Source organism: Lemur catta, chromosome 19 (assembly GCF_020740605.2).
Source record: "Lemur catta isolate mLemCat1 chromosome 19, mLemCat1.pri, whole genome shotgun sequence".
NCBI classification, from domain to species: domain Eukaryota; kingdom Metazoa; phylum Chordata; class Mammalia; order Primates; family Lemuridae; genus Lemur; species Lemur catta.
In genome coordinates this window covers 32,275,866-32,299,319 of record NC_059146.1, presented here as the reverse complement: position 1 = coordinate 32,299,319, position 23,454 = coordinate 32,275,866, and the positions used below count along the sequence as shown (strand labels likewise).

Here is a 23,454-nt window from a genome sequence, read left to right as displayed (position 1 = left end):
AGGAGGCCAAGCTTGGCGCGTCAGCCTGTCGCCTTGTGCTGTGGCTCTGGCGCCGGTGCTGTGACCCCTGCCCCTGGCGATGACGAAACCTGGCCTGAGCTGAGATGCAACGACGCCTGGCAGGGCTGGGGGATGCTGCGCATCTCCCCTCGGGTGGGCACGCGGCTGCTCACTGGACACATGGTCCTGCAGCCCCGTTCAGTCCCACCCACTCCCAGGAGCTGGGCCTGGTCACCTTGCTGAACTCTCCACCCTGCCCCCATTCCAGGTGCCCCCAACTGGTCTCTTCCCTCGAGAGTCCCGTCTCCTTTTGCTGGCCGTTCCCATCTCGGGCCTCCCGTGTGCGTGGGGAGGGAGATGGCAGGGAGCAGCCTCGCTCCCCAAGGCCCCGTCCGTCCGCATTTGTGGTTTTGAGTGGGCCTTGGCAGCAGTGAGCCACCAGGAAGGAGTGTTCATTCCTTGGCAGCAGCTTTCCTGGCCTCCGGTGACAGGGTTGACAGGATGGCCCCGGAGTGAGAGGCAAAGTGGCAAAATGTCCAAGGCCCATCACTGGAACCAGGGTTTGTGGGTCCCCCTGGCCTGTGGGCACCCTGAGGTGGTCCAGGCAGTGGGTAGGAATGAAGGTGTCACAGTCGGGCAGCCTGGGCTTATTCCCCATGTGCTGGAGTCCTGGGAACCAGCTCCCAAAAGAAGTCCCAGGTCTGTGGTACTCGCCAATGTCCATGGTGTAAATTCTCCCACCACTGCTGACTGCAGGGTTCCAATGTGACGCCACTGAATGTGGAGTTGGGATGTGCACAGTTTGCTGAGCCAGGTCTGGTGCACCACTGTGCCCTGCTGTTTTGGGGGGGCAGAGTGGGATAGGAAAGCCTGGTGGTTAAGAGCTCAGGCCCAGAGTCAGGCTGGGCAAGCGTGGGCACCGCCTTGGTCTCTGCCTGCATTTCCTTTCCTGTAAGTGAAGGAAACCGTTCTCCAGGGCGGGGAAAGCTCCTAAGGAGCAGAGTCTGGGAAGCCAGGCCCCCTAAACCCAGAGCAGAGCCCAGTTGGGGCCACTGGGAGCTGCTTAGGGAACAGGTGGCCCAGGCCAAGGTACCACAAAGGTGAGCCAACATCTGCCTGTCTTTCATGGTCACGAGCTCACCGGGGCATTTTCCAGTCACTTGGAGCCGCATCTCGAGGTTCTGGCATTTGGGACGTGCTATGTGCATACTGGGGCGCACACTGACACTCACCTGCACCCGGCGACCCCATGTTCCCTGCTAAACCTGTGCGTGTGCAAAGAACCTGAGGCTGAGGGGCCTGGTGCGTGCCAGCCGCGCTGTGTGTGAATGAGGCTGTCCGGGAAGGGGGCGGGCAGGAGAGGGGCACCTTGATGCTGCTCACTGACCAGTTCGACCTCTGAGGCAAAAGGGGGAATTTTTGTCGAGATCAACAGGGTGACGTCATGCTGGGGAAAGGGTTCCCTCGGTGGCTGTCCAGCAACATGTGTCTGCCGCCCCGTCTACCCCACCCCCCAGACACACCTCTGCTGGCCGAGGGTGACACAACCCTGTTCCCTGTCACTCTGTTCCCGCTTATCTCCCGCCTTTTCGGCGCCACCACCTTCTTGGAAATGAGTTAGGGCAAAGGGGAGGGGGCTTAGACCACCGCCTTCCCCAGCAGGCCCCATAAAAGCGGCTGTAGCTGGGTCCCAGACACAGAGAGCAAGTTCTAGACCCAACAGCAGGACAGCCAGACGGACAGCACAATGGCACTGAACGCTCAGATCCGGGCTGCCTGCCTTCTCCTCCTCCTCCTCCTCGCCAGCCTGACCAGTGGCTCCATTTTCCCACAACAGGTGAGAGCCCACGGGACCTGGGTCCTCGCAGGGCAGCGGGGGTGGGAGAACCAGACCCCGGGGAGGCAGAGCTCAGGACAGCTCAAGGGGCCTGGAAGCTGCTTAAAGAACAGGGATGGGGGGACCTGGTGGCGGGGACAGGGGCATGGGGCCCCGGACTAATTTCTCAGGTGTTTACTGAGCACAACTACTTGGTATCAAGTCTTACTCCAGACGGGGGATAAAGCAACGCATAAGGTAGATGAGAGAGAAGAGTTTCGCTCTCATGGAGCCCATCCTGGTCAAGGAATTAGTTAATGAATGATTAAAACATAAACATGGTGTTCAGTAAACGGTATTCCGGAATAACATAAAGGATGGTGGTAGAGTGACCATGGGGGCCCGCAGACGGGTCAAGAGGTGGCCAAGCAAGTGTTTGGAGAGCAAACGAGACTTGACCTGTGCCTCGGAGGGTAAGAGAGGACACTGAGGGGCTGTGCAGACGCTGGCTTTTCCTCCCAGTGTGGGGAAACCCCTGTCGGCTTTTAAAATGGGGAGAGCCACGATCTGTTCATGTTACAAGTCTCTGCTGTGTGCCGGGCCGCCTGTAAGAGGCAACATGCGGGAGACTGGCGGGGAGGGCGGGGTCCCAAACCAGAGTGGAAGCCGTGGGGAGAGGAAGAGACAGGTCTGCGAGGCTTTTAGGAAGCAGAGCGGCCTGGGGGAGTGTGAGCGACAGCAAGAAGGCAAGGCCCCGCCTCCGAGCCAGCTGTGTCTGAGAGCTCCTCAATACCCCTTCTTCTTTCCCAGACGGGACAGCTTGCAGACCTCCAGCGCCAGGACACAGCGGCAGCCAGGGCCGGCTGGACGGTGAGAGCAGAGGGATGCCCTTCCCGGCGCCCCCCTTCTCTGCCCGGCCGCCTCACTCTCCCTTCCTTCCCGCAGCACGTGCTCCAGCAGCGAAGCCGGCGGGACGCCCACTTCCCCATCTGCGTTTTCTGCTGCGGCTGCTGTCGGAAATCAAAGTGTGGGGTGTGCTGCAAGACGTAGAGCCAGCCTGGCGCCCCCCAGGCCTCCCCTCCCTTATTTATTCCTGCCCTCCCCCCCCATGCTGGTCTTGGAATAAAATGACTCGTTCTATCTTCTGTTTTCCAAACAGGAGTGTCTGCTGTCCTTTCTCCCAGCCTATGACAGGGGCGTGTTCCGGCCTCTGCCTTGCCAGGGCGGGTGCTCGGTGGGGTGCGCGGGGTTGGTGTGTGCTGGAGGTTGCCAGGATTCTTGGTGAAGCAAATGTGTTTTCTGTTCTTTTCCTTCTTTCTCCATTTCGAAAGACCGGGGAATTTATGTTGAAACAGCAAGAGATGAAAGTTAAAGTTTCCTCTCCTTGAAACAGTTCTCACAGTGAGACCCCGGGCTCCTTCCAGGGCTGCACAAGGCGGAAACTACTAAGATGTTCTTTGCTATTTTCACTCTCCTTCTCTCGTGAGTGTACAGTGGAGTTTTCCAGAAGCTTCATGACACGTGATGACATCATCGCTGTGTTGGCTGAGGGATTGTGTGCTTGTGTATCTTGGGCTTTAAAAATTCCCAATGTCACTTTCTAATACATTAAGCAACTATACATGAGCTTTTTGGAGGTCTCAAAAATTTTTCGGAGGGTAAAGGAATCCTAAGACCAAACAGTTTGAGAACCATGACCTTCAGGATCTAGTAAACCAGTGAGGCAGGTTGGATTTGTGTTGGAGGAGCACCTTAAAATGTATTCTCTCAGTAAGGATATACTTTGCACTTGAAACGCTTAGCAATATGGTTCACCTCCACAGGGAATTAAGTTCCCTCCCATTCTTCTCGAAAACAGTATCTCTCTCATTCTGATTGCCCCACTTTGGATAGAAACAGAGACACATGATGTATTTCACTATCCTCTTAGCGTATAAGAAAACTCGGGCACTCGCATGACGGTAAACGACACTGACCCTTAGCCTCGATGTTGGGCATGGACGGGGTGGGAGGCCTGGGCCCATCGGAAGACGATTCCAAGAGTTGGCTGCCATGCCCGCAAGTGGGCAAAGCTGGCTAGACCTGCTGATTTTTTTCAAGAGAAGGTGAAAAGTTGGGGAGAAAGGATCTGGGGAGAGCTTGGCCTCCTGTTTCCGAAGCACCTTACTTGCATCTTCTTCCCAGCCGGAGCTCCGCCTCCTCGTCTTTAAAAGGGGAGAAGCATCTTTTTAGCACTTAGCTCATCTGGCTGTGGAGCTGTCCAGCCAAGGGGATGAGTGTGAAATTGTTTTGGAAACTGACAAATGCCACATAAATCTAAAGGATGAGTATTGACAGGGGAGGGTGAAGACCTCTCCCAGCCCCTCCTTATAGGGCCTGGGAGGTGGGAAACCGGAAATTGCCAATTGCATATAACCCCCGGTGCTCTCAGCCCTCTCTGGCAAGCAGTTCTCCAGGGTGGTCCAAGAGATGCGAGAGGATGTAAAGCAGAGGCCCTCAAAATTTAGTGTGCATCACAGTATCCCTGGTAGAATGCAGATCACTGGGCCTCACTACCAGAGTTCCTGGTTCCGCAGGTGCAGGGAGGGGCCCTAGAACTTGCATTTCTAATAAGTTCCCGAGGGCAATGCTGATATTTTGGGTTGGGGGAGCCCCACTTTGAGGACCCATGGTGTGAAGCTGCCAGCACCGACTGAGGGCAGCATGTGCCTCTTGGCTGGACCAAGTCCCAGCTCCCTTTCAAGGGGACTTTCATGGGGAAGCCTGAGAGCTTGATTCTGCCTGGAGATGAGTTTTGCTTGGTCCACACAATTTTTATTTTATTTTATCTAATTTTATTTTAGAGATAGGACCTTCCTCTAGCACCCAGGCTGGAGTGCAATGATGTGATTATAGCTCACTGCAGCCTTGAACTTCCAGGCTCAAGCGATCCTCCTGCCTCAGCTTCCAGAGTAGCTTGGACTACAGGCATGTGCCGCCACACCTGGCTAATTTTTTATCTTTTTTTGTAGAGGCAGGGTCTGAATATGTTGCCCAGGCTGGTCTTCAACTCCTGGGCTCAAGCAATCCTTCCACCTCTGCCTCTGAAAGTGCTAGAATTACAGGTGTGAGCCACTGTGCCCAGCTGCACAATATTTCAGATAAAATTGGGCTAATACCTAAAAACCAGGACATTTCACATAAAAATCTGAATTCCTGCTGTTACAGGTTTAACTGTGTTCTCCTCAAAATTCATGTTGAAGTCCTAACCCCCAGTAAGTCAGAATGTGATTTTAGTGGGAGGTAGGGGCTTCAGAGAGGACCCTTTGCAAGTTAAAATGAGATAGTTGTGGTGGGTCCTAATGCAATATGACTGATGTCCTTATAAAAAGGGGAAATTGGGACAGAGACGTACACAGGTAGAACACCATGGGTGACGAAGACAGCCGTCTACAAGCCCAGGAGAGAGGCCTGGAGCAGACCCTCCCTCACAGGCCCTCAGAAGGGACTGACCCTGCAACACCTGCATTTCTGATTTGAAGCTTCTAGAACTGTGAGACGGTAAATTCTGTTTTTTAAGCCTCTGATTTTGTGGTGCTTGGTTCCGGCAGCACCAGCAAACTAACCCTGGGTCCCCTGCAGATGGGCACCTGCTCTCCAGGCTGCCGTCCCCGCACCCAGCCCCTCCCTCTCACTCGCTCCTGTGGGCTGGAGCCCTGAGAGATTCCGGACGCACCTGCCTGCACGTCCTCCCCCCGGAGCAGTCTTCGGCTCACACCCCGGGGGGAGAGGCAGCCCCAGACCGCACAGGCACACGGGGTTGGTGCTGACACTAAGGGCTGTGACGTACAAGCACCCCAGGATCTCGGCGTCCTCCCCCACAGCCCAGGCACCAGGCCCCTCTCTTCTCCCGCGGGACCCAGGCGTCCAAGCCCCACCCCACTCTCAATGGGCCTTTGTCCCTGACTGGGAAAGGCACGGGCAGAGTCTGACATCACGAAGCTGAGGTGGGGGCGGGACTCCCCCTCCCCAGCCAGCCTTCCCCTGACTCCTCGCTCCTGGTCCCAGGGATTTCCCGCCCCTCACCCCCTGGGTTCTCCCTTGGAGAAAGGACCCTCCCTCCCTACTGCTCCGGCCTGAAAGAGGACAGGTGTCCCCGTGTGGCTGAACAGCTCATGGTCGAACCACTGCTACAACTTGGTCACACCTCCTCCAGCTCCCCCCACCCCATCTTGCAAAGGCCGTGACCAGTGGGAGGGGCTGTGGTGGCAGCAGGACCACTGTGGCATCTGCACACAGAGGGCCCTCACCCAGCTCAGAGTCAGCGCAGCCCTCTGCACCCAGCACCGTTCCAGGGACACAAGGGTGCACGAGAGGCACAAACAGGTTTCTGCCGGAGCCCTGTCCTCTGAGAGCCCCCAGGCCAGCGGAGAGGCGAGCACACCAAGAGCACGAACGACGCGAGGGGGCTGCGCAGGGACAGCGCTGCAGTGGAGGGCTTGGCGGCGGGGGCGGGAGGAGGCTTCCCCAGGGAGCCGCATCCGGGCAGCTGAGCCTGAAGGATGAGCCGGCTGTGGCCAGTGCCGGAGTGGCCAGTGCATGGGGTGGGGACAGCTTTTCAGGGAGAAGGAGCAACAGGTACAAAGGCCCGAGTCCAGAGATGCCACGGTGTCTCTGAAGGACACATTCAGCCACACACTCCATGTTTATTAAGCCCAACTGCGAGCCAGGAGCCAGTCTACAGGCTGCAGTCCACGAGAAGGATGCAAACCAAGCCCCCGCTCTCATGGAGCTCGCGTTCCCATGAAGACAGTTGACATGTATGGTCGTTTTAGATGGCAGGAGAAGCCAAGAGGAAAATGGACCAGGATGACTGAGGGGGAAGCCACTCTGGGGAGGCCGGGAGGGCCCTGTCTCCTCCCCCTGCCCACACCAGCCTCTGCTGGCCCCTTGGGACTGAGGTTACACCTGACGTTGCCAGAGGACAACGCCTCCTGTCCCTCAGCCTGAGACTTCCAGAGGGATTAGACTGCCTCCCCAGAGACCCAGAATCAGGGCGCAGAGTGACGGAGGAGCGGGGAACGAGCAAGGCAGCCCCCCATCCCTCCAGGAAGGAGCTCGTAGAACCCAGGCATCAGGCTGCCCTGTCCGAGCCCCGTGGTGACAAGGGCCCCTTTGTGCCCCCCTCCCCCGGGGGCAGGGAGGAGCTGGGCCCTGGAGGCAGGCGGCCCCTGGCACCCGGGGGGAGGGGAGGGGCCGGCAAGTGGGGGCCTAGACCCTGGGAGGCAGGGGACCGCAAGCTGGGCCGGCGGCGGGTGCAGAGGTGCAGAAGCAAGAGCACCCAAGTGAGTACTGCGCGGGGAGGCCGGGGCGCGGGGGAGCAGAGCCCCGGGCCACCCACAGCAGGGCAAGGTCAGGTGCTCTGGATGAAGGAGGGTCACTGTGAATGGCCACTAATTTAGGCCGCAGGAGGGTGTGGTTTCGGCCTGCTTTGAGAATGGGCTGGGACGACTGTAGGGACAGCAACGAAGTGGGCTTTGGGAAGAAATCTCAGAGAGAAAGAACAAAAGGCCCTCCTGGGCACCCCTCGTAGCTGGAGGTTCTGCAAGAGCAGCTCCCCTGGGGCCCCCAAGTGTGGGCAGGTGGGGTGGAAGTGCCTGGGGCTGGGGGTGGTCAGGCACTGGCGCCCTGCGGTGTGGGAGTGGGTGGGGGCCGTGGGCTGTGAGCGAGCGGGTTCTGGCACCTGGCGCATGACAGGCGTGTGTGCGCTCGCGTGTGCACACGTGCATGGCCTCCCACGCACCTCTCTGGTGCGAGTCTGTCTGCATCAGTGTTTCTCAACTTTTTTCATCATGCCCCCCCAGGGAAACTTCTGGAGTGTTTTCCCTAGTTCCATTCCTGCCCTGAAATTTTCACACGGCAGATACGCCATATACATGCCTGTGGACGTGGCGTTTTAGAGAACCACGACACGTTGTAACAGCTAAGACTGTGTTGCCCTCCCGCCCCCCAGAGCAGTTTCAGTCGTTGGGCATGCATGGCCTGCGTGCCCGTTTCCCACGTCGGCGTGGGCCGTGCGCTGGCCCTCACCTGTGTCTGTCCTGCACCGTCCTGTTGCAGGTGCCAGGGCGGCATCTGCCTTGTGCCCGTCGGCGTGTGTCTGGGTGGACCCGCCTGTCGCTGCAGCTCAGTGTGTGTGTGCAGGTCCTTGTGTCTTTGTGAGCCTGGCACGCGGGCAGGGCTGCAGGTGGGCCCGAATGCCAGGCCCCGTGTCTGTCCAGGTGTGTGCGGAGCCCAGGTGTGCCGCTGTGGCTGTGTGAGGGCTGGCACATCTCTGTGGGGACAGGGGTCTCTGTGCCTGCGAGTGTCTCTGTTGTGTGAGCCTCTCCTTCCAGCTGGGACGAGACCCGTCACATTTCACACCAGCGTTCGGATGTGTCTGACTGTGCAGGAGTCTGTGACTGTGGGAAGAGGGCAGCGGAGGCTGGGAAAAGCAGCCGCTTGGAAACCCTGGCTCCAGCCCTGAGGCGACACACAGAGCAGCCGGGTGCCAAAGGCTCATAAACACCCACCCCAGTCCTTCCTGGCCCCCTCAAAGCCCAGCCAGGAGTGCCTGACTCCTGTCTCACTCCCCACCTACCCTGGCAGGCCCCCCAGGATGAGGCTCCCTCTCCCCAAGGGAACAGGACTCTTTTGTACCGGGCACTGGCCTCTGGAGAGGGTGGGGACACCAGGGGCCGTCTGTGGGGTGGGAGAGGGCGGCAGGAATTCACACGGCATGTTGGGAATGCTGATGCCGTGAAACCCAGTCATTGATGGGACCGAGTCCCTGTGGCCACCCCCGGGCCTCAGCCGTGGGACATCTGCTCCCTCGCCCCGCTCGCCACACCCCCTGCCTCGCGCCCCATGCTGCTGTCTCCTCCCCTCCCCACAGTTCTCCCACATCCCAGCTTGGGGGGAGGTGTCGCTGTGAGTAGCTTTGCGGCTGTGTGGGAGGGTCCCGAGCGTCCACGGGAAACAGAGGCCACGTGGGCAGCCTTGCAACACGCCGCCACCCGTGCAGGAGACGCTGCAAGCGCAGGGCGGTGGGTGCTCGGGCCGCTGCCCCCTCGCTCCCATCCGACTCTCCTTCCAGGTTGGCTGGCAGCCTCAGTGGAACCAGAGGACATTCCCCACTCAGGGAGATTGAGGTGAGGGTCGGGTACCACCTTCCCCTTCCTCCTGGCTTCCCTTGATTCCTCCTGGCCATAGTCATCAGGACATCACCGCTGCCTAGAGACAGGACGGCTTGGTGGGTAAGACTGCCAACCAGCTGTGTGGTCTTGGGCAAGTTACTTAACCTCTCTGGGCCTTGGCTATACAACGAGGCTAATAATTGCACCTGCCTCAGAGACATCAGATGAGTTAATAGAGTGAAGTAAAGCACTGGGGCCTGGCACACGGCCAATGCCATGTGTTTGTAATTATAAAAAGTTATAAATAATAGCAGGAGCAGCTCACACCCAAGCAGGCCCCTTCCTGAACCCTTGACACAGAACACCCCCTCACGCGCCCTGGACGGGGTTGACCCTCTCCTCTTCTCCCCAGCTGTCGCTCACTTGCTGCACAAAATGATATTCCTCACGGCACTGCCGCTGTTTTGGATTATGATTTCAGGTAATGGCTGGGGGTCCTGGCCCCTGAGCAGGCTGGGGCTGTTTCTGGGGGTCCCTGGCCCCCCAAGGCCAGTGGCAGGTGATGGGAGCGGGAGGGGGTGATCCATGGGGGACACGACCCTCAGCCTCAGTGCCCCTGCTCTCCCACAGCCTCCCGCGGGGGTCACTGGGGGGCCTGGATGCCCTCGTCCATCTCAGCCTTCGAGGGCACCTGCGTCTCCATCCCCTGCCGCTTCGACTTCCCCGACGAGCTGCGGCCTGCGGTCGTGCACGGCGTCTGGTACTTCAATAGCCCCTACCCCAAGAACTACCCCCCGGTGGTCTTCAAGTCACGCACCCAAGTCGTCCACGAGAGCTTCCAGGGCCGCAGCCGCCTCCTGGGGGACCTGGGCCTGCGCAACTGCACCCTCCTGCTCAGCAGCGTCAGCCCCGAGCTGGGCGGCAAGTACTACTTCCGTGGGGACCTGGGGGGCTACAACCAGTACACCTTCTCCGAGCACAGCGTCCTGGACGTCATCAGTGAGTCCCCCAGAGGTCGTGCGGGCACCGAGGGGCTGGGGCAGCGCCGTGGCAGGCAGGGCTGTCCTCCCCAGCACCTCCCAGGAGGGTGGATGGCAGATCTGGGAGGCGCTGGTTTGGCCGGGGGTGCAAAGCTCAACGCCACAGACCGTGCAGACGACAGAGATGAACAAAGCAGGGCCCAAAATAGTCTTGCTGCCCTCAGAGGAACACAGGTGCTCTTACTCTTCTAGAAACAACCCGGTGGGGCCCAGGGGTTGGGGGCAAGGCCTCTGGATCCCCGCTTGAGCAAGGTCACCCTGGGCAAGTCACTTACCGTCCCTGGGCCTTGGTCTCCTCCTCTGTGAAACAGGGACAAGAACAGCACTTACAGCTGATGAGTGAATAGTCGTCAAAGCTCAGAGCAGGGCCTGGCACCGGCACCCAGCTCTGGCTAACGAAAAGCAGGCCCACTGCTGTCAGCCCTCGGAATTGTTAATTACAGATTTTTTAATGTAATCTCTTCATTATTAAATATCAGCTAATTCAGATATTAAAAAAAATTTTTTTAGGCCAGGCCAAATAACATGCAGCTATGGCCAGATTTGGCAATCAGAATAGGGCCCTCTGCCCAATGTCTGCGAGGCCCACGGCTGGGAGCCCTTGGACCCGGGTTTCCCTGCGGCTGGAGTCTGTAGGAGGAGCCAGGTGACAGCCCTGGTGTGGGAAGAGGCCACACAGGTGCAGCACACACGCGTGCACACACACACCCTACACACACACACACACCCCACAGGCCCTACGCACACCACACGCTACATACAGCACTCACCACACCACACACGACATACACACAGACGCAGGTGGAAGGAGAAAAGCAAAGCTCACATGGGAGAGGAGAGAGGAGCCCAGTTTTACCCGGTACTAGCTGTGGCCTCAGTTTCCTCATTTGCAAAATCAGCAAAATACTAGCACCTGCTGGCATCGCTGCCAGGACCGGGCAAGCTAAGTGCTGTGGGGTGCTCAGGCAGCTGCTGTTACTTATTCCCCCTGGCTGGGTCTGCGGAGGGTTTCTGGGCCAAGGGTAACCTAGAAGGGGAAGGTGGAAGGGAATTCTGTACCCAGAGATGGGGGAGTTGGACAGGGTGGGGGTGACCCGAAGCCCAGTGCTGCTTCCTCATCCTTCCTTCTCCCCACCTCGTGTAGACACCCCCAACATCGTGGTGCCCCCGGAGGTGGTGGCAGGCACGGAGGTGGAGGTCAGCTGCCTGGTGCCAGACAACTGCCCAGAGCTGCGCCCAGAGCTGAGCTGGCTGGGCCACGAAGGGCTGGGCGAGCCGGCGGTGCTGGGTCGGCTGCGGGAGGATGAGGGCACCTGGGTGCAGGTGTCGCTGCTGCACTTTGTGCCCACCAGGGAGGCCAACGGCCACCGGCTGGGCTGCCAGGCCTCCTTCCCCAACACCACCCTGCAGTTCGAGGGCTACGCCAGCCTGGACGTCAAGTGTGAGCCTGGGTGCGGGCCGGGGGCGGGCTGGGGGCGGGGCGGGGCCGGGTCTGCCGCACCTGCCCGCTAACCTCGGGTGGTGTCGCGGGCCTCAGACCCCCCGGTGATCGTGGAGATGAACTCGTCGGTGGAGGCCATCGACGGCTCCCACGTCAGCCTGCTCTGCGGGGCTGACAGCAACCCCCTGCCGCTGCTGACCTGGATGCGGGACGGGACGGTGCTGCGGGAGGCCGTGGCCGAGAGCCTGCTGCTGGAGCTGGACGAGGTGACCCCCGAGGAGGACGGTGTCTACGCCTGCCTGGCAGAGAATGCCTACGGTCAGGACAACCGCACCGTGGAGCTCAGCGTCATGTGTGAGTCGCACGAGGGGGACCCACGGCAGAGCGATGAGGGCAGAGCGGCCTCACCCAGGGCGAGCGGGGGCCGGAGACGCAGCTGAGGCTGCAGGTCAAGATTCCTTCTGTCTCCTCCAGTATCTGGTGCACCTGCCGTGCACCGCTCTTACTGCAAGGCACGATCAGAAGACACAATTTCCATCCCTGTCCCCTGTTAAATACAGTTTCCTGGGGGCAGCCCTGGGTGGGCCTGGTGTAGATGTGGGCCTGGCCTGGGAACCTGCATTTTTAAAATGAACCCTGTTGTAGTTCTAATGGAGAGTTGAAGGGACCCCAGGCCTCACCGGGGCCCTTATGTGCACATAGACATTATGGCGTGGCCAGAAGTGTGCTGGTCAGGACAGGATTCTTAGCTGGGAACTAAGAAGGGGCCATTCGTTCATTCCAAATGTTTATTGAGGCAGAGTGCCCGGGGCTGAGGATAACAACAGGGACAGCCACAGCCAACATGTACTCCACAGTGCCTGATGCTTCACACACACTCATCCCCAGGCCCCCCTGCTAGGCTCCTTCCAGGCTCACGGACACTGTCCCTCACCGTCCTGTCTAAAACTGTAACTACCCTGATGTCCCATCCTCTGGCCCCATTTATTTTTCATCGCAGAACTTGCCCCCATCTTGCTACATACATATTTTATTTACTTATGTAGCGTCTCCCCACATGGGCTTTGTTCAAGCTACAACAGTGCCTATTACTCAGCAGTTCTCAGTGAATGTTGGAGGATCATCTCTGTGAGGTTGGAACTATTATTAAACCCATTTTCCAGATGAGAAAAGTGAGGCCCAGAGGTATTAAGACATGGGTCCACACACAGCTTGGAAGGGGATCCAAAGACAGGCACTCTGGCTGCAAAGCCCCTGTTCTTGCACACAAGCCAGCCAGGACTGGGGTTACCTGAGCCATCCTGAACTAGTGTGCTGGGTTCGGGGTATCTGGAGTCATGTTTGAGGCAGGGGGAGTTGGCTGGCCGGAGAAGCACCTTCTGTTTCTGACCATCAGCTCCCTGTCCTGGCCCCCAGATGCACCCTGGAAGCCGACGGTGAACGGGACAATGGTGGCCGTGGAGGGGGAGACGGTCTCCATCTTGTGCTCTACACAGAGCAACCCGGACCCTATTCTCACCATCTTCAAGGAGAAGCAGATCCTGGCCACCGTCATCTACGAGAGCGAACTGCAGCTGGAGCTGCCGGCAGTGAAGCCTGAGGACGACGGGGAGTACTGGTGTGTGGCTGAGAACCAGTACGGCCAGAGGGCCACTGCCTTCAACCTGTCTGTGGAGTGTGAGTACCCCCCACGTCCACCCCCACTCCCAGATGGATGGCCCGATGGGGGACACCTGGATTACTGAGAGGTGACCATGTGTCCCAGCCGGTGTCAGCCTTGCCCTTCCTCACCCGCAGATAGGGAGGGCAGGGAAGCTGAATTCACAGCAAGAAAATGGAAATCCCAACTGAGAATACTGTGTTTCTGCATCCTAGGGTGGGCTTTTGACCAGGTAGATTTCTGGATTCTGTGGCCACCGAACCTCTGCATGAACTAAAACAATACCCGTGATGTCTAACCCTGGTAGAGCGTTGCTACGTTCTAGGCACTGTTGGAAGCACTGCACAGGGACCCACTCATTTCATCCTCATGACATCCTTATGAGAGGTTCGATTACTGTCCCTAGTTTACAGAGAAGGAAACTGAGGCCCAGAGACGTTATGCCATTTGCCCAAGGTCACACGGCTAAGAAAATAGCATAATTTGAGATTTAAATCCCGGTGGTATGGCTTCACTCTTCTGTACCACCCAAAGTTGACCTCATCCTAAGTTCTGACATCAGAATACATTGATGGAGCAACTGTTATGTGCAAAGGGCTGTTCAGCTCTGTGGGAGGTGGGAGATAGGACTGAGAGGACAGCAAGCTTGTTAACAGATACAGTGTAGCTAGAGAAATGAGACGGAGGCACATAGAAAGCTACTCTCTTGGAAATGAAACTCACCACCGCTCTGCAAACCAGCACCTCCCCTGACCTCCGCGCCCCGCCAGCCCTCCCAGGTGCAGCTCCCCTGTCAGTGTGCACGCCCCTTCCTCAAGCAGCTCCCCCCTCGAGTTTCCCTTTCCCCCGTTTCCTCCTCAGCTCCTTTCTGGCCTCTGGCATTAGTCTCGAAACTCCTCCTACGATGGCCCTCCCCACACAAGTTTGCCAGAAGGTTCAATGAGATTCAACAGGTAAAGCACTCAGTCGCGTGTCCGCTCCGTGGCACGTGCTCAGTACGCTGCACGTGGCCGTAATCAGTACATGGTAGTCCTGGCTCATGGCTGCAGGGCCACCTCCCATGGCAGAGCTGAGGCGGCCCGCTCCTCTGAGACAATGATCTTCCAGCGTGTTCGCCCGTGGCTCTGCCCCCTCAGTCGTGGCGGGTGGCTGTACGGTACCCCGCTCTCCCGTCCCTGTGTGCCGTCAGGGCTGGCTGACCCGTTCTCCCGTTACACCCCACGCCGGTGGTGCTTGTGTGTCAGAGCCAGGGAAGCCTCTGAGGATCTGACGGAAGCCTCTGCACATGAGCACCAGCATCTCACTTGCGTCCTCAGCTCAGCCACAGACCCCTCCTGTGTAATTAGCAGCAGACAGCAAACATTCTTAAGGAATTGCATCCTCCGCAGGGGTTATCTCGTGGTCCCTGTGGTCACGCTGTGAAACAGGTGTGTGTTATTATTATCCGTCTTCACTGGGGAGAAAACTAAAGGTCAGAATTCCGGAAGCCATGTAGCCATGTAGCTAGGAAGGTTGGTCAGAGCCAGGATTCTTCTAGACTCCTGTCTGCCCCAGCTGTTAGACTTCCGGCGGCTTCCCCTCCTCACAGCCCTGGACACCCAAGCACTCACTTCATCTGGCTTCTCTTGAAATCAAACAAACAGATTGGGAGTGGGTGGCCTTCAACCTGCTGGAGTGGAGGGGCACGGTGGCCCTGTCCCCCTGCCCCACCTGCTAGCTCCGCACTCCTCGCCAAGGCCAGTGTCAAAGTGCCACCCTCTGTCCGTGCACCTGATGTCCCCCGGCACCAGGGCTTTAATGTTCGCTGACAGTGGTGGGTGATCCTTGGGCAGGGCACCCACCTGTCCTACCTGCCAACCCCAGGGACCCGCACAGCATGGGCCGTGCAGGCGGCGTCCACCCCCGCTGAGCGCTTGCAACGTGTGGGGGACTAGTCTGAGCACGTTACGTATTTACCTATTTTGTTCTCACAACCACGTGAAATGGGGACAGAGGACAGTTCTTCACCCCAGTTTAACACAAGGAAACTGAAGTGTTGCCAGTGTCCAGGGCTGAATCCCAGCTCTGTCTCCGTCTTGCTGTGTGACCTCAGGCAAGTGACTTCACCTTTGCCAACCCTCAGCCCCATCCTCTGGAAAAGGGTTTGAATACAGTTTCCACAGAGGCAGCTGTGAGGACTAGGAGAATTGCGCTGAGTGTCCCCAGCGCCTGACACTGCTATGTGCTCCATAGATGCCATTGTCTTTTCCCACTGATGTTCCCTTTGGACTCCAGGTTGGGTATCTGCCGTGTGTTCTGCCGCTGAGGCTTTGCTCCGGGGCTCCCTCTGCCGGGACGGTTCAAGCTGTCTGGCCATAGTACTTGGGTGGGATGTGGGGTGTTCATGACACATTTACGCGCCCACCGTCGGAGTCCCGTAGCCCCCTGTGAGTTGAGGACCCTGAGCCCTGTCTGTGCACTTGAGAACGGCACCGCGGAGGCCCAGGGGTGCTGCGTGGCCGCGGCCAGCCAGCAGGTGGCAGCGCTGGGACTCCAGCCGCAGCCTTCCCGTCCCTAACTCCACATCCTTTGTACCTTTGTCTTTGGGGTTTGTCTTGTGTCACCTCAGGGGTTCAGAGTTCTTCCAGGTTGCCCTCGGAGCTACCGCGCACATGCACAGGCAGGGTGCTGCCCTTGACGCTTGTCACTGAAGCACCGGCAGGGATGTCTTGAGTAGAAAGTTTTAAAAAAGTTTGATCTATTTTTAGTTCAGGTTTGTTAGTAGGTGGGCCAGGGGTCTTTTGCCGGTGTGTGAGTGGGTTTGGGCCAGAACTGAGACCGGTGCTCAGTCTACAGCAAGCAGAGGAGGGAAAGAGAATACAGCTGAAAAAGAGACATTCGATGCTATAATGTAACTTCTTATTTTGGAAAATGAAAGGAAAAAAAACCACACCAGTACTATTTTTGTAATCAAATGGCAGAAAAGCAAAGCTCAACAGAATGGCTTTGGGTGGAGGGTGGTGTTTGGTGCTGGCGGCAATGGGGGTGGTGCAGGACAGGCTGAAAGTGGGGAGTAGAGGTAGGGGAGGCCGAGGGCCCAAGGAGGCTGGGGGATGGGGGAGCTCAGGAGCTGCTCCCCGCTCAGTGGGCGCAGGGAGGAGACAGAGCAAGTTGTCTTGGTGGAAATAAGAGACCAGCCACATCAGCATGTGACATGGGTAGGGGACAAGTGACAGAAGTGGATGATGAGCGGAGGGAGCACAGCTTCCAGGGTGCTCAGAGGCAGGACCTGCAGGGAGGGGGGAGGCTGTTCCGCAGGTATTCGAGGCAGGTGTTCCAGGTTGAAGGAGAGACACAAAGACACTGTGGCAGGAAAGAGCTCTGAGCCTGAGAAACGGCAAGGAGGCCAGTGTGGCTGCAAAGGACTGAGCTGGGGGTCGGGAGAGAAGGAGAAGGAGTGTGGCCAGGGCCTGAGGGGCCTTGTAGACCAAACAATTTGGATTTTATTCTAAGTGATCCAGGGAGCCAGCGGAGGAGGGTTTTGAGCAGGAGTGCCATAATCTGACTATGTCACAAGGTGAACACAGAGGCGTAAGAGAGCAAGCAAAGCGGGAACACGGCTCACCTCTGCGGGGTGCTCCTCCTCCCAGGCCGAACCTGAGGCTGGAGTCGCCCGCTTTGGGGTGACTAGGGAGGTTTCCACAAGGGAGTGCCCCAACCTGTCCTGAGATGGGGCTGATCTGGATTCCGGAAAGAAGCACAAAATGCCAGGGCGATCAGTCCAGTGCATTTACTAGGGGACCTTACAGAGTGCCACGGAGTGTCCTTGCAGGCAGCGAGAGAAAGGGGTGTTCTGCCCAGCTGTGTCTCCACCGAGCGTTCTGGGTACGGGGTTTATAGGAGGGTTTAAGGACTTTGGCTCAGGGCCGGGCTAGTTTCTTTCAGTGTTGTGGACAACAACCTGAACCCCTTCCTCAGAGCCTGGGAATGTCCGAGGCCCCATCTTGGGTTCACGCCTGTGGGGAAACATGCAGCTGGCCGGGTCGCAGAGCGGTCAAGGCCCTCTGGGTTTCTCAGGACACAGAACAAAGTGGGGGGAACTGGCTACCGCCCCCACCCTCGGCCACCCTGGTCTGGTGTCAGCCGAGGAGTCCCCCCAGCCGCAGCCCCACGCCGGCCCCAGGCCACTCGCAGTCTCGGTCTTTCCCTCGCAGTCGCCCCCGTGATCCTCCTGGAGTCGCACTGTGCGGCGGCCCGAGACACGGTGCAGTGCCTGTGCGTGGTGAAGTCCAACCCGGAGCCGTCTGTGGCCTTTGAGCTGCCGTCGCGCAACGTGACCGTGAACGAGACGGAGCGGGAGTTCGTGTACTCGGAGCGCAGCGGCCTCCTGCTCACCAGCATCCTCACGCTGCGCGGCCAGGCCCAGGCCCCGCCCCGGGTCATCTGCACCTCCAGGAACCTCTACGGCACCAAGAGCCTGGAGCTGCCCTTCCAGGGAGCCCGTGAGTGGCGTGGCCCGGGGGGGGGCACGGGAGGGACTGCACCTGGAGCCAGGAGCCCCCGCGCTGGTCAGTCAGTGCCAGGATGCGCCGGCTACGTGAGTCTTTTGACTGTCATCCCAGCGTGCCTCCTGAGGACCCAGGTGTCCTCCCGGCCACCAGCACCCCTGAGGGAGCCTGCGTCTTCTCTGTCCTCAGACCGGCTGATGTGGGCCAAGATTGGGCCCGTGGGAGCCGTGGTCGCCTTCGCCATCCTGATTGCCATCGTCTGCTACATCACCCAGACGCGCAGGAAGTGAGTGCCAGGGTGATCTCGGGCCGGGCAGTCTCCAAAGGGGGCTTGAGGCGGGGTTGGAGGCTGAGGGGGGGCAGGGAGGGCGGCGCTGTCTGTGGGGAGGGTGGATCCTGCCGGGAGAGTGTTCAGCTGGACGCGGGGCAGGGGGGCTCCTGTGACGGCAGCCACTGTTTACAGCATCAGTCGCTGCCCGTCTCCCCGCACCCCTGCCATGGCCTGGCCTCCTGTCTCCAGGGGACCCCCCACCGCCCCCCACATACTCCAGTGGGAGAGGAAAGCCCAGGGACCCCTGCAGCCACAGCGTCAGTTCCAGTTTTGCCCAGAAGCACTAAAGATTACACACATCTGTGGCAACAAAAACACTCCCCAGCTCCAGGCCACACCACCTGGCACCCCTGAGCCGCAGCCACTTTTCTTCCTTGTGACACACACGCATCAGCTGTCCTGAAAGTGAATTAACCTCCTTGTTCCACATCCTGGCAGCAAGAGGGGCAGACAGACCCAGAGCACATGAGGGAACTCAGAGAATCCAGACCAGGGTCCTAAAAAGTGGCAGAGACCAGGGCCCGGGTTCTCAGCCAGGGCAGAAGTCCCAGCCACGGGAGGGGTGGGCCGCGGTGCCCAAGAGGAGGTTGGTCCTTCTGGAGAGGCGGTTTGCCCCATCCTAGAGAGACAGTGGGAGCAGCTTTGGGGTCCCTTAGGCCCAACTCCTAAGGTAGATGGGGGTGCAGACAGGGAGGGGAGAGGGGGGCCTGGGAGGCCCACTGGGGCTGACTTGTCCTCCCCTGCAGAAAGAATGTGACAGAGAGCCCCAGCTTCTCGGCAGGGGACAACCCCCCCGTCCTGTTCAGCAGTGACTTCCGCATCTCTGGGGCACCGGAGAAGTACGAGGTGAGGACAAGGGCCCTGCAGCCCACAGCCAGCTGGGGACCAGATGCCAGGGACACCAGGGGCCTGGGAAGAGCCTATGAAGCTGGGGGTGTGGGTGGTGGCAGCCTCTCAGAGGAGGAGAGGAAGCGAGTGGGAAGTGGGAGGCTGGGTTGGACCTGGAGGCTGGGGAGGAGGTCCAGGCAGAGGCTGTGTAGGGGACTACAGGGTGTGGGGCCCAAGGGAGCCCTCACCCTCCCTGCCTGTGTCTGTGACTGCATTTCCTTCTCCAATAGTCCAGAGAGGTCTCTACCCAGGAATGTCACTGAGCGCCCCAGGAGGTAGGTTCCAGGGGCCTCAGTGTGCCTGCCTCTGGGCCCTCCTTGGGCCTTGGGGTGGGCGTGCCTGTGTGTGCGTCCCCGCCAGGCGTCCAAGGCGGTCTCTGGCTGAGTCTGGCCCTGTCTGTTCAGTCCCATTGCTGCTCCCTCCTGTCTGTGGCCACCGTCCGTGCGTGTGTCCAAATGCCTGTGGGGCGGGGGAAGGACAGCGTGATGGGGAAGCCCCAGGCTCGCCCGCAGGACCCCCCAGATTGAGGAGGGAGCCCACGCCAGGTGCAGACACGGGGCGGGGGAGCTCCTGAGCCAGCCATTCCCCACATTGGGAGAGGTGGGAGCCCGACTAGGTGGCTTTAATGTGGGAAGGTGTTAGGGGTTAAACTGTGTGCCCCCAAAATTCCTATGTGGAAGAAGGCTTCCTGGAGAAACTGAGTTTGTGGGCACATTTCCAGCTCAGCAGCGAGGAGGGCAGGAGCCCCAGCAAAGGCTCCAGAGTGGGACCCGGTGGCTGCGGGGCTCACTGGGTGACGCTCTTTGAGGAAGGAGGGTCACAGGGCGCTTCTCTGCACTCAGGCGCCAGGGGAGCACAAACACTCAGCCTTCGTGTCGGGAGACGGTGGGGACGGGCCTGCTAACGGGCTGTGTCCCCTCGCAGAGTGAGAGGCGCCTGGGGTCTGAGAGGAGGCTGCTGGGCCTTCGGGGGGAGCCCCCGGAGCTGGACCTGAGCTACTCCCACTCGGACCTGGGAAAACGACCCACCAAGGACAGCTACACTCTGACGGAGGAGCTAGCTGAGTATGCTGAAATCCGCGTCAAGTGACGGAGCTGGGGGCAGCCCGTGTGGCCACCCCCCCCTCAGGACCCTCGCTGGCCCCCACTGGCTGCGGGCTCCCTTCCTCCCTAAAGTAGCAGGGGGCGGGGCAGGAAGGGGCTGGGGCAGGTGCCAGTGAGGTCCTGGGGCCTGGCCTCCCCTCCTTCCCAGCCCTCCCTGCCGGCACCCACACCCCACCACAGCTCCCCTCCAACCTCCTTTAACCTCGTCTGTCTGGAGGGGAGCTCGTCTGTCCATGTTATTTATTGCTGCCCCTGCCTGGTCACCTGCCCCCACACCTGGCCCCAGGGCCTTTACACAAGGGACATGAAATAAATGCCCCGAAGCCAAATACCAGTCTAGATCCTTATGCTTTTTGACCCATCCTTGGGGAGCCTCTATCTCGCTGTCTCTAGAATAATCAGAGTTCCTCTTTGCTCTCTGCTGGGCCCTGTGTAGGACCAAGGGCCCGGGGACTCCAGTCCTGAGCCCTGGCCGACCGCCATCAACTTGTTCCCACTCTGAACTGGCAGCTGCAGGCTGGGTCCGGTTTGACTCCTGGGTGATGTCACATAGCAATCCTCACTCCTGCTTCTGCTGCAGTCAGTTCAACCAGCAGCACTGGGCTCGCTCGTGCACATGGCCACGGCTCGCCACAGTCCCCACCGTTCCCTGTCGTCCCACCCAGCACTGCCGCTCAGGGGCGGGAACCACAAATCTCTGTGTGTCGTGAGTCTGCGTTGGTTTGATGGCTGTCCCTCACTTTCGGGCTGCGCTCTGCTGCATCAGCCTTTCAAATGTCACTGCATTTGGTTCAAGAAACATTCCTTAAGCACCAGTTGCATACTGAGCACCTTCAGGAAGCTCAGGCTGTCCTGAGAAGGGACCGCCAGGACAACCACTATGAAGATGAGAACACTGGGACTCAGAGAAGCTAGATGACTTTCCCAGGATCCCGGAGCTAGAAAATGGTGTGGGCATCCCTGGAATTTGTTCTGATTAAAAATACACTTTTTCTATAACCCCTGTCAGGAAGTTAAAGAGGGCCAGAGTCTCTGGTGTAAATCGTACTAATGACTAACATTCATTGAGTGCTTACTATGATTCTACCCAGTTTATATTAATTAATCTGTTTCCCTTCTCTGATGATAACAATAGTTCTCAACATGTGGTCCCTGGGCAGCAGCGTCACCTGGGAACTTGCCAGGAAGGCTAATTCTCAAGCCGTACCCCAGATTGCAGGAATCAAAACCAGTCCGGGTTTTGACGAGTCCCCCAGATGACAACTGGAGGTGCTGAGACACAAAGAAGTTCCATCACTTCTGAGGTCCCCAGCTGGTAACTGGGGAGCCCAGATTGGAGCCCAAAGCCCTGGCTCCAGAGGCCGCTGTGGTGGGGACCGAGCCCCGCTCGCAGGGCCTGGGTGCTGACCGAGCACAGCGGCAGGAAGGAGGCGGGGACTGCAGGCAGGGAGGGTTTCCAGACGGCAGCTGTCCCCGGCTTTTGAAGCAGACGGAGGATACAGGACAGAGCCCAAAGCAAAGGATGGAGGCAGAATAAACAAACCATGTTGGGAGGGAAGGTGACACGGGGCTGCTTGACTGGAAGGGGAAGTCCACACGCAGGAGGAAAGAGGAGATGTAGGCCTGGGAACGGTGGGAAGGGGACTCTCTGTGAGGCCTGCCCAAGCCGGCCAGGGCTCGCCCCTTCCTCACGGAGCTCAGAGTCTTGCAGGGAGAAGGATGTGAAAGAGCCTCACGGGTAAACTGCAACTTGTGACGCCTGCTCCCGAGGGCAAGCTTGGGGCTTTTAGAGCACAGAATGTCGGTGTGACTTCGGGTCTCATCGGTCAGGGGAGGCTTCCCTCTAGAAGGAAAATCACACATGTGTGAAAGCCCCAAGTGGGAAAAGGTTTGGCGAAATTCCGGGAGAGGAAGCAAGGCCGGAGAGCTGTGAGCTGAGGCGGAGAATAGGTCGGGCCTCTCTGCGGTGGGGGAACTTTCTTGCAGATCTGCACACATGCTCCCGGCCCCGCCCTGGCACACCTGTCCCCTGAGGACAGACTGGCTCCAGCAGGTCTGGCCTGGTAGGAATTCCCGCTGAGGACTTCGGCCTGAGGATACCTGGGCAGGGCAGTAGCCCGGAGCCCAAAGTGCAGCCCCAGCTCCAGGCTGCTGCACAAGGTGACCCCAGGAGGGGTGTGGGGTGACATTAACGTCACTATTCATGCTTCATGTAGTATGTAGCAGAACAAAAGGAAACCAGCATACCAAACTGGCTTTGGATGAGACTAAGTAAATAAAAAATAAATGCAAAATAAAAAGAAAAAAAATAAAAGAAAAATCAATCAAGTGCATTCATTTGAGGAAATGTATCAAATAAACATATTTCAGGTGGTTCTTAGGACAAAAGTCCTGCAGGTTGTAGGCAAACCTCTCAAGTCGGGGAAACGATGAACTAATCTGTTGCAAAGACCATACCTCAGGAGGGATAGCCCTCAGTGGCGACAAACAAGTCAGACCCAAATTCAGGGTCACTCTTGGACTCTCTCCACTCTCCTCCTGGACCCCACCAGAGTTCAACACCGAGCCTATGCTGGGCTCTAGGGGTACAGCACTGCCCTAAAGAGCCACACTCTGACCTCCTGGAACCGGCACTCTGCAGAGGAGACAGATGACAGCCAGAGAAGCAAACAAACACACTACGCAGATCAACAGGCAGGATGGAAGGTCCGAGTATGCGGGGAAAGGCTGCTGTTTTAAAAAGAGAGGTCTTTTATCCCGGCATGGTGGCACGTGCCTGCAATCCCGGCACTTTGGGAGGCTGAGGCAGGAGGATCCCTTGAGGCCAGGAGTTTGAGGCTGCAGTGAGCTACCACTGTGCCACTGCACTGCAGCCTGGGCAACAGAGCAAGACTTGTCTCTCAAAAGAAAGAAGGAGAGAAAGAGAGGTAATTTGAGTCGAGACCTGAAGGCAGTGAGGGAGGAGGCTCTGTGGGTTTCCAGGGAACATGGGTCCAGGCAGAGCCTGGCAGAGGCCCACGTTCAGCACGTACTTGCCATATTCACGGGACAAGAAGGAAAGCGCCCGAGTGCGGTGATGGAGCAGGAGTGGTTGCCCAGGGGACCTCCCTCACAGAGGGCCTGTGGGCCACGGGCGGGACTCGGGGCATGTGGGCTTCTCCTCTGAGGGAATCAGGAAGCCGCTGGGGAGTAGGCTCAGAGGCGTGCTGTGCGGGGCCTTGAGGTGGCAAAGACCCACTGGCAGCTGTGGGCAGTGAGCACAGGTGGGCGGCAGCAGGGCGAGGGCTTGGGGCACGGCCGTTGCCGAGAGAGGACTGGAGGAGCAGCGGGGCGGGGGCAGGACCTGCTGTAGGGGAGGCCCGCGGGGACAGGAAGGCTGATGGCACTTCTCCCTTGGGAAATGCCGAGCTGGGGCAGAGTCAGACCCCATGACACAGTGACTCACCCCCGCTGACTCAGAGAGATGGGGACAGACGATGAGATGAGGGCTGGCCGGGCTGGAATGGAGGTGAGCACGTCTCGTCGTCTCTGATG

General features: G+C 58.8%; 2 protein-coding genes across 3 annotated transcripts; both read left to right on the top strand.

Annotated features, from left to right (window-relative positions):
- Positions 1-1,519: 1,519 nt before the first annotated feature.
- On the top strand, positions 1,520-2,972 carry LOC123624485 (hepcidin antimicrobial peptide). Its single transcript, XM_045532337.1, has 3 exons — positions 1,520-1,837; positions 2,627-2,686; positions 2,762-2,972. The coding sequence occupies exons 1-3, from the start codon at positions 1,748-1,750 to the stop codon at positions 2,864-2,866; spliced, it is 255 nt and encodes an 84-aa protein (XP_045388293.1). The 5' UTR covers positions 1,520-1,747; the 3' UTR covers positions 2,867-2,972.
- Positions 2,973-7,056: 4,084 nt separating this feature from the next.
- On the top strand, positions 7,057-20,249 carry MAG (myelin associated glycoprotein). 2 transcript variants are annotated; one of them, XM_045532335.1, is made up of 11 exons: positions 7,057-7,140; positions 8,931-8,985; positions 9,383-9,451; positions 9,601-9,969; positions 11,155-11,451; positions 11,548-11,805; positions 12,868-13,128; positions 17,305-17,592; positions 17,788-17,884; positions 18,676-18,775; positions 19,742-20,249. In XM_045532335.1, exons 3-11 carry the CDS (start codon positions 9,406-9,408, stop codon positions 19,904-19,906), a joined length of 1,881 nt encoding a protein of 626 aa, XP_045388291.1. In that variant the 5' UTR covers positions 7,057-7,140; positions 8,931-8,985; positions 9,383-9,405; the 3' UTR covers positions 19,907-20,249. The 2 variants fall into 2 exon arrangements, with proteins under 2 accessions (XP_045388291.1, XP_045388292.1); XM_045532336.1 differs by lacking the exons at positions 7,057-7,140; positions 8,931-8,985; positions 19,742-20,249 and adding an exon at positions 19,048-19,080 and having other exon boundaries at positions 9,406-9,451.
- The last annotated feature ends 3,205 nt before the right edge of the window (positions 20,250-23,454 follow it).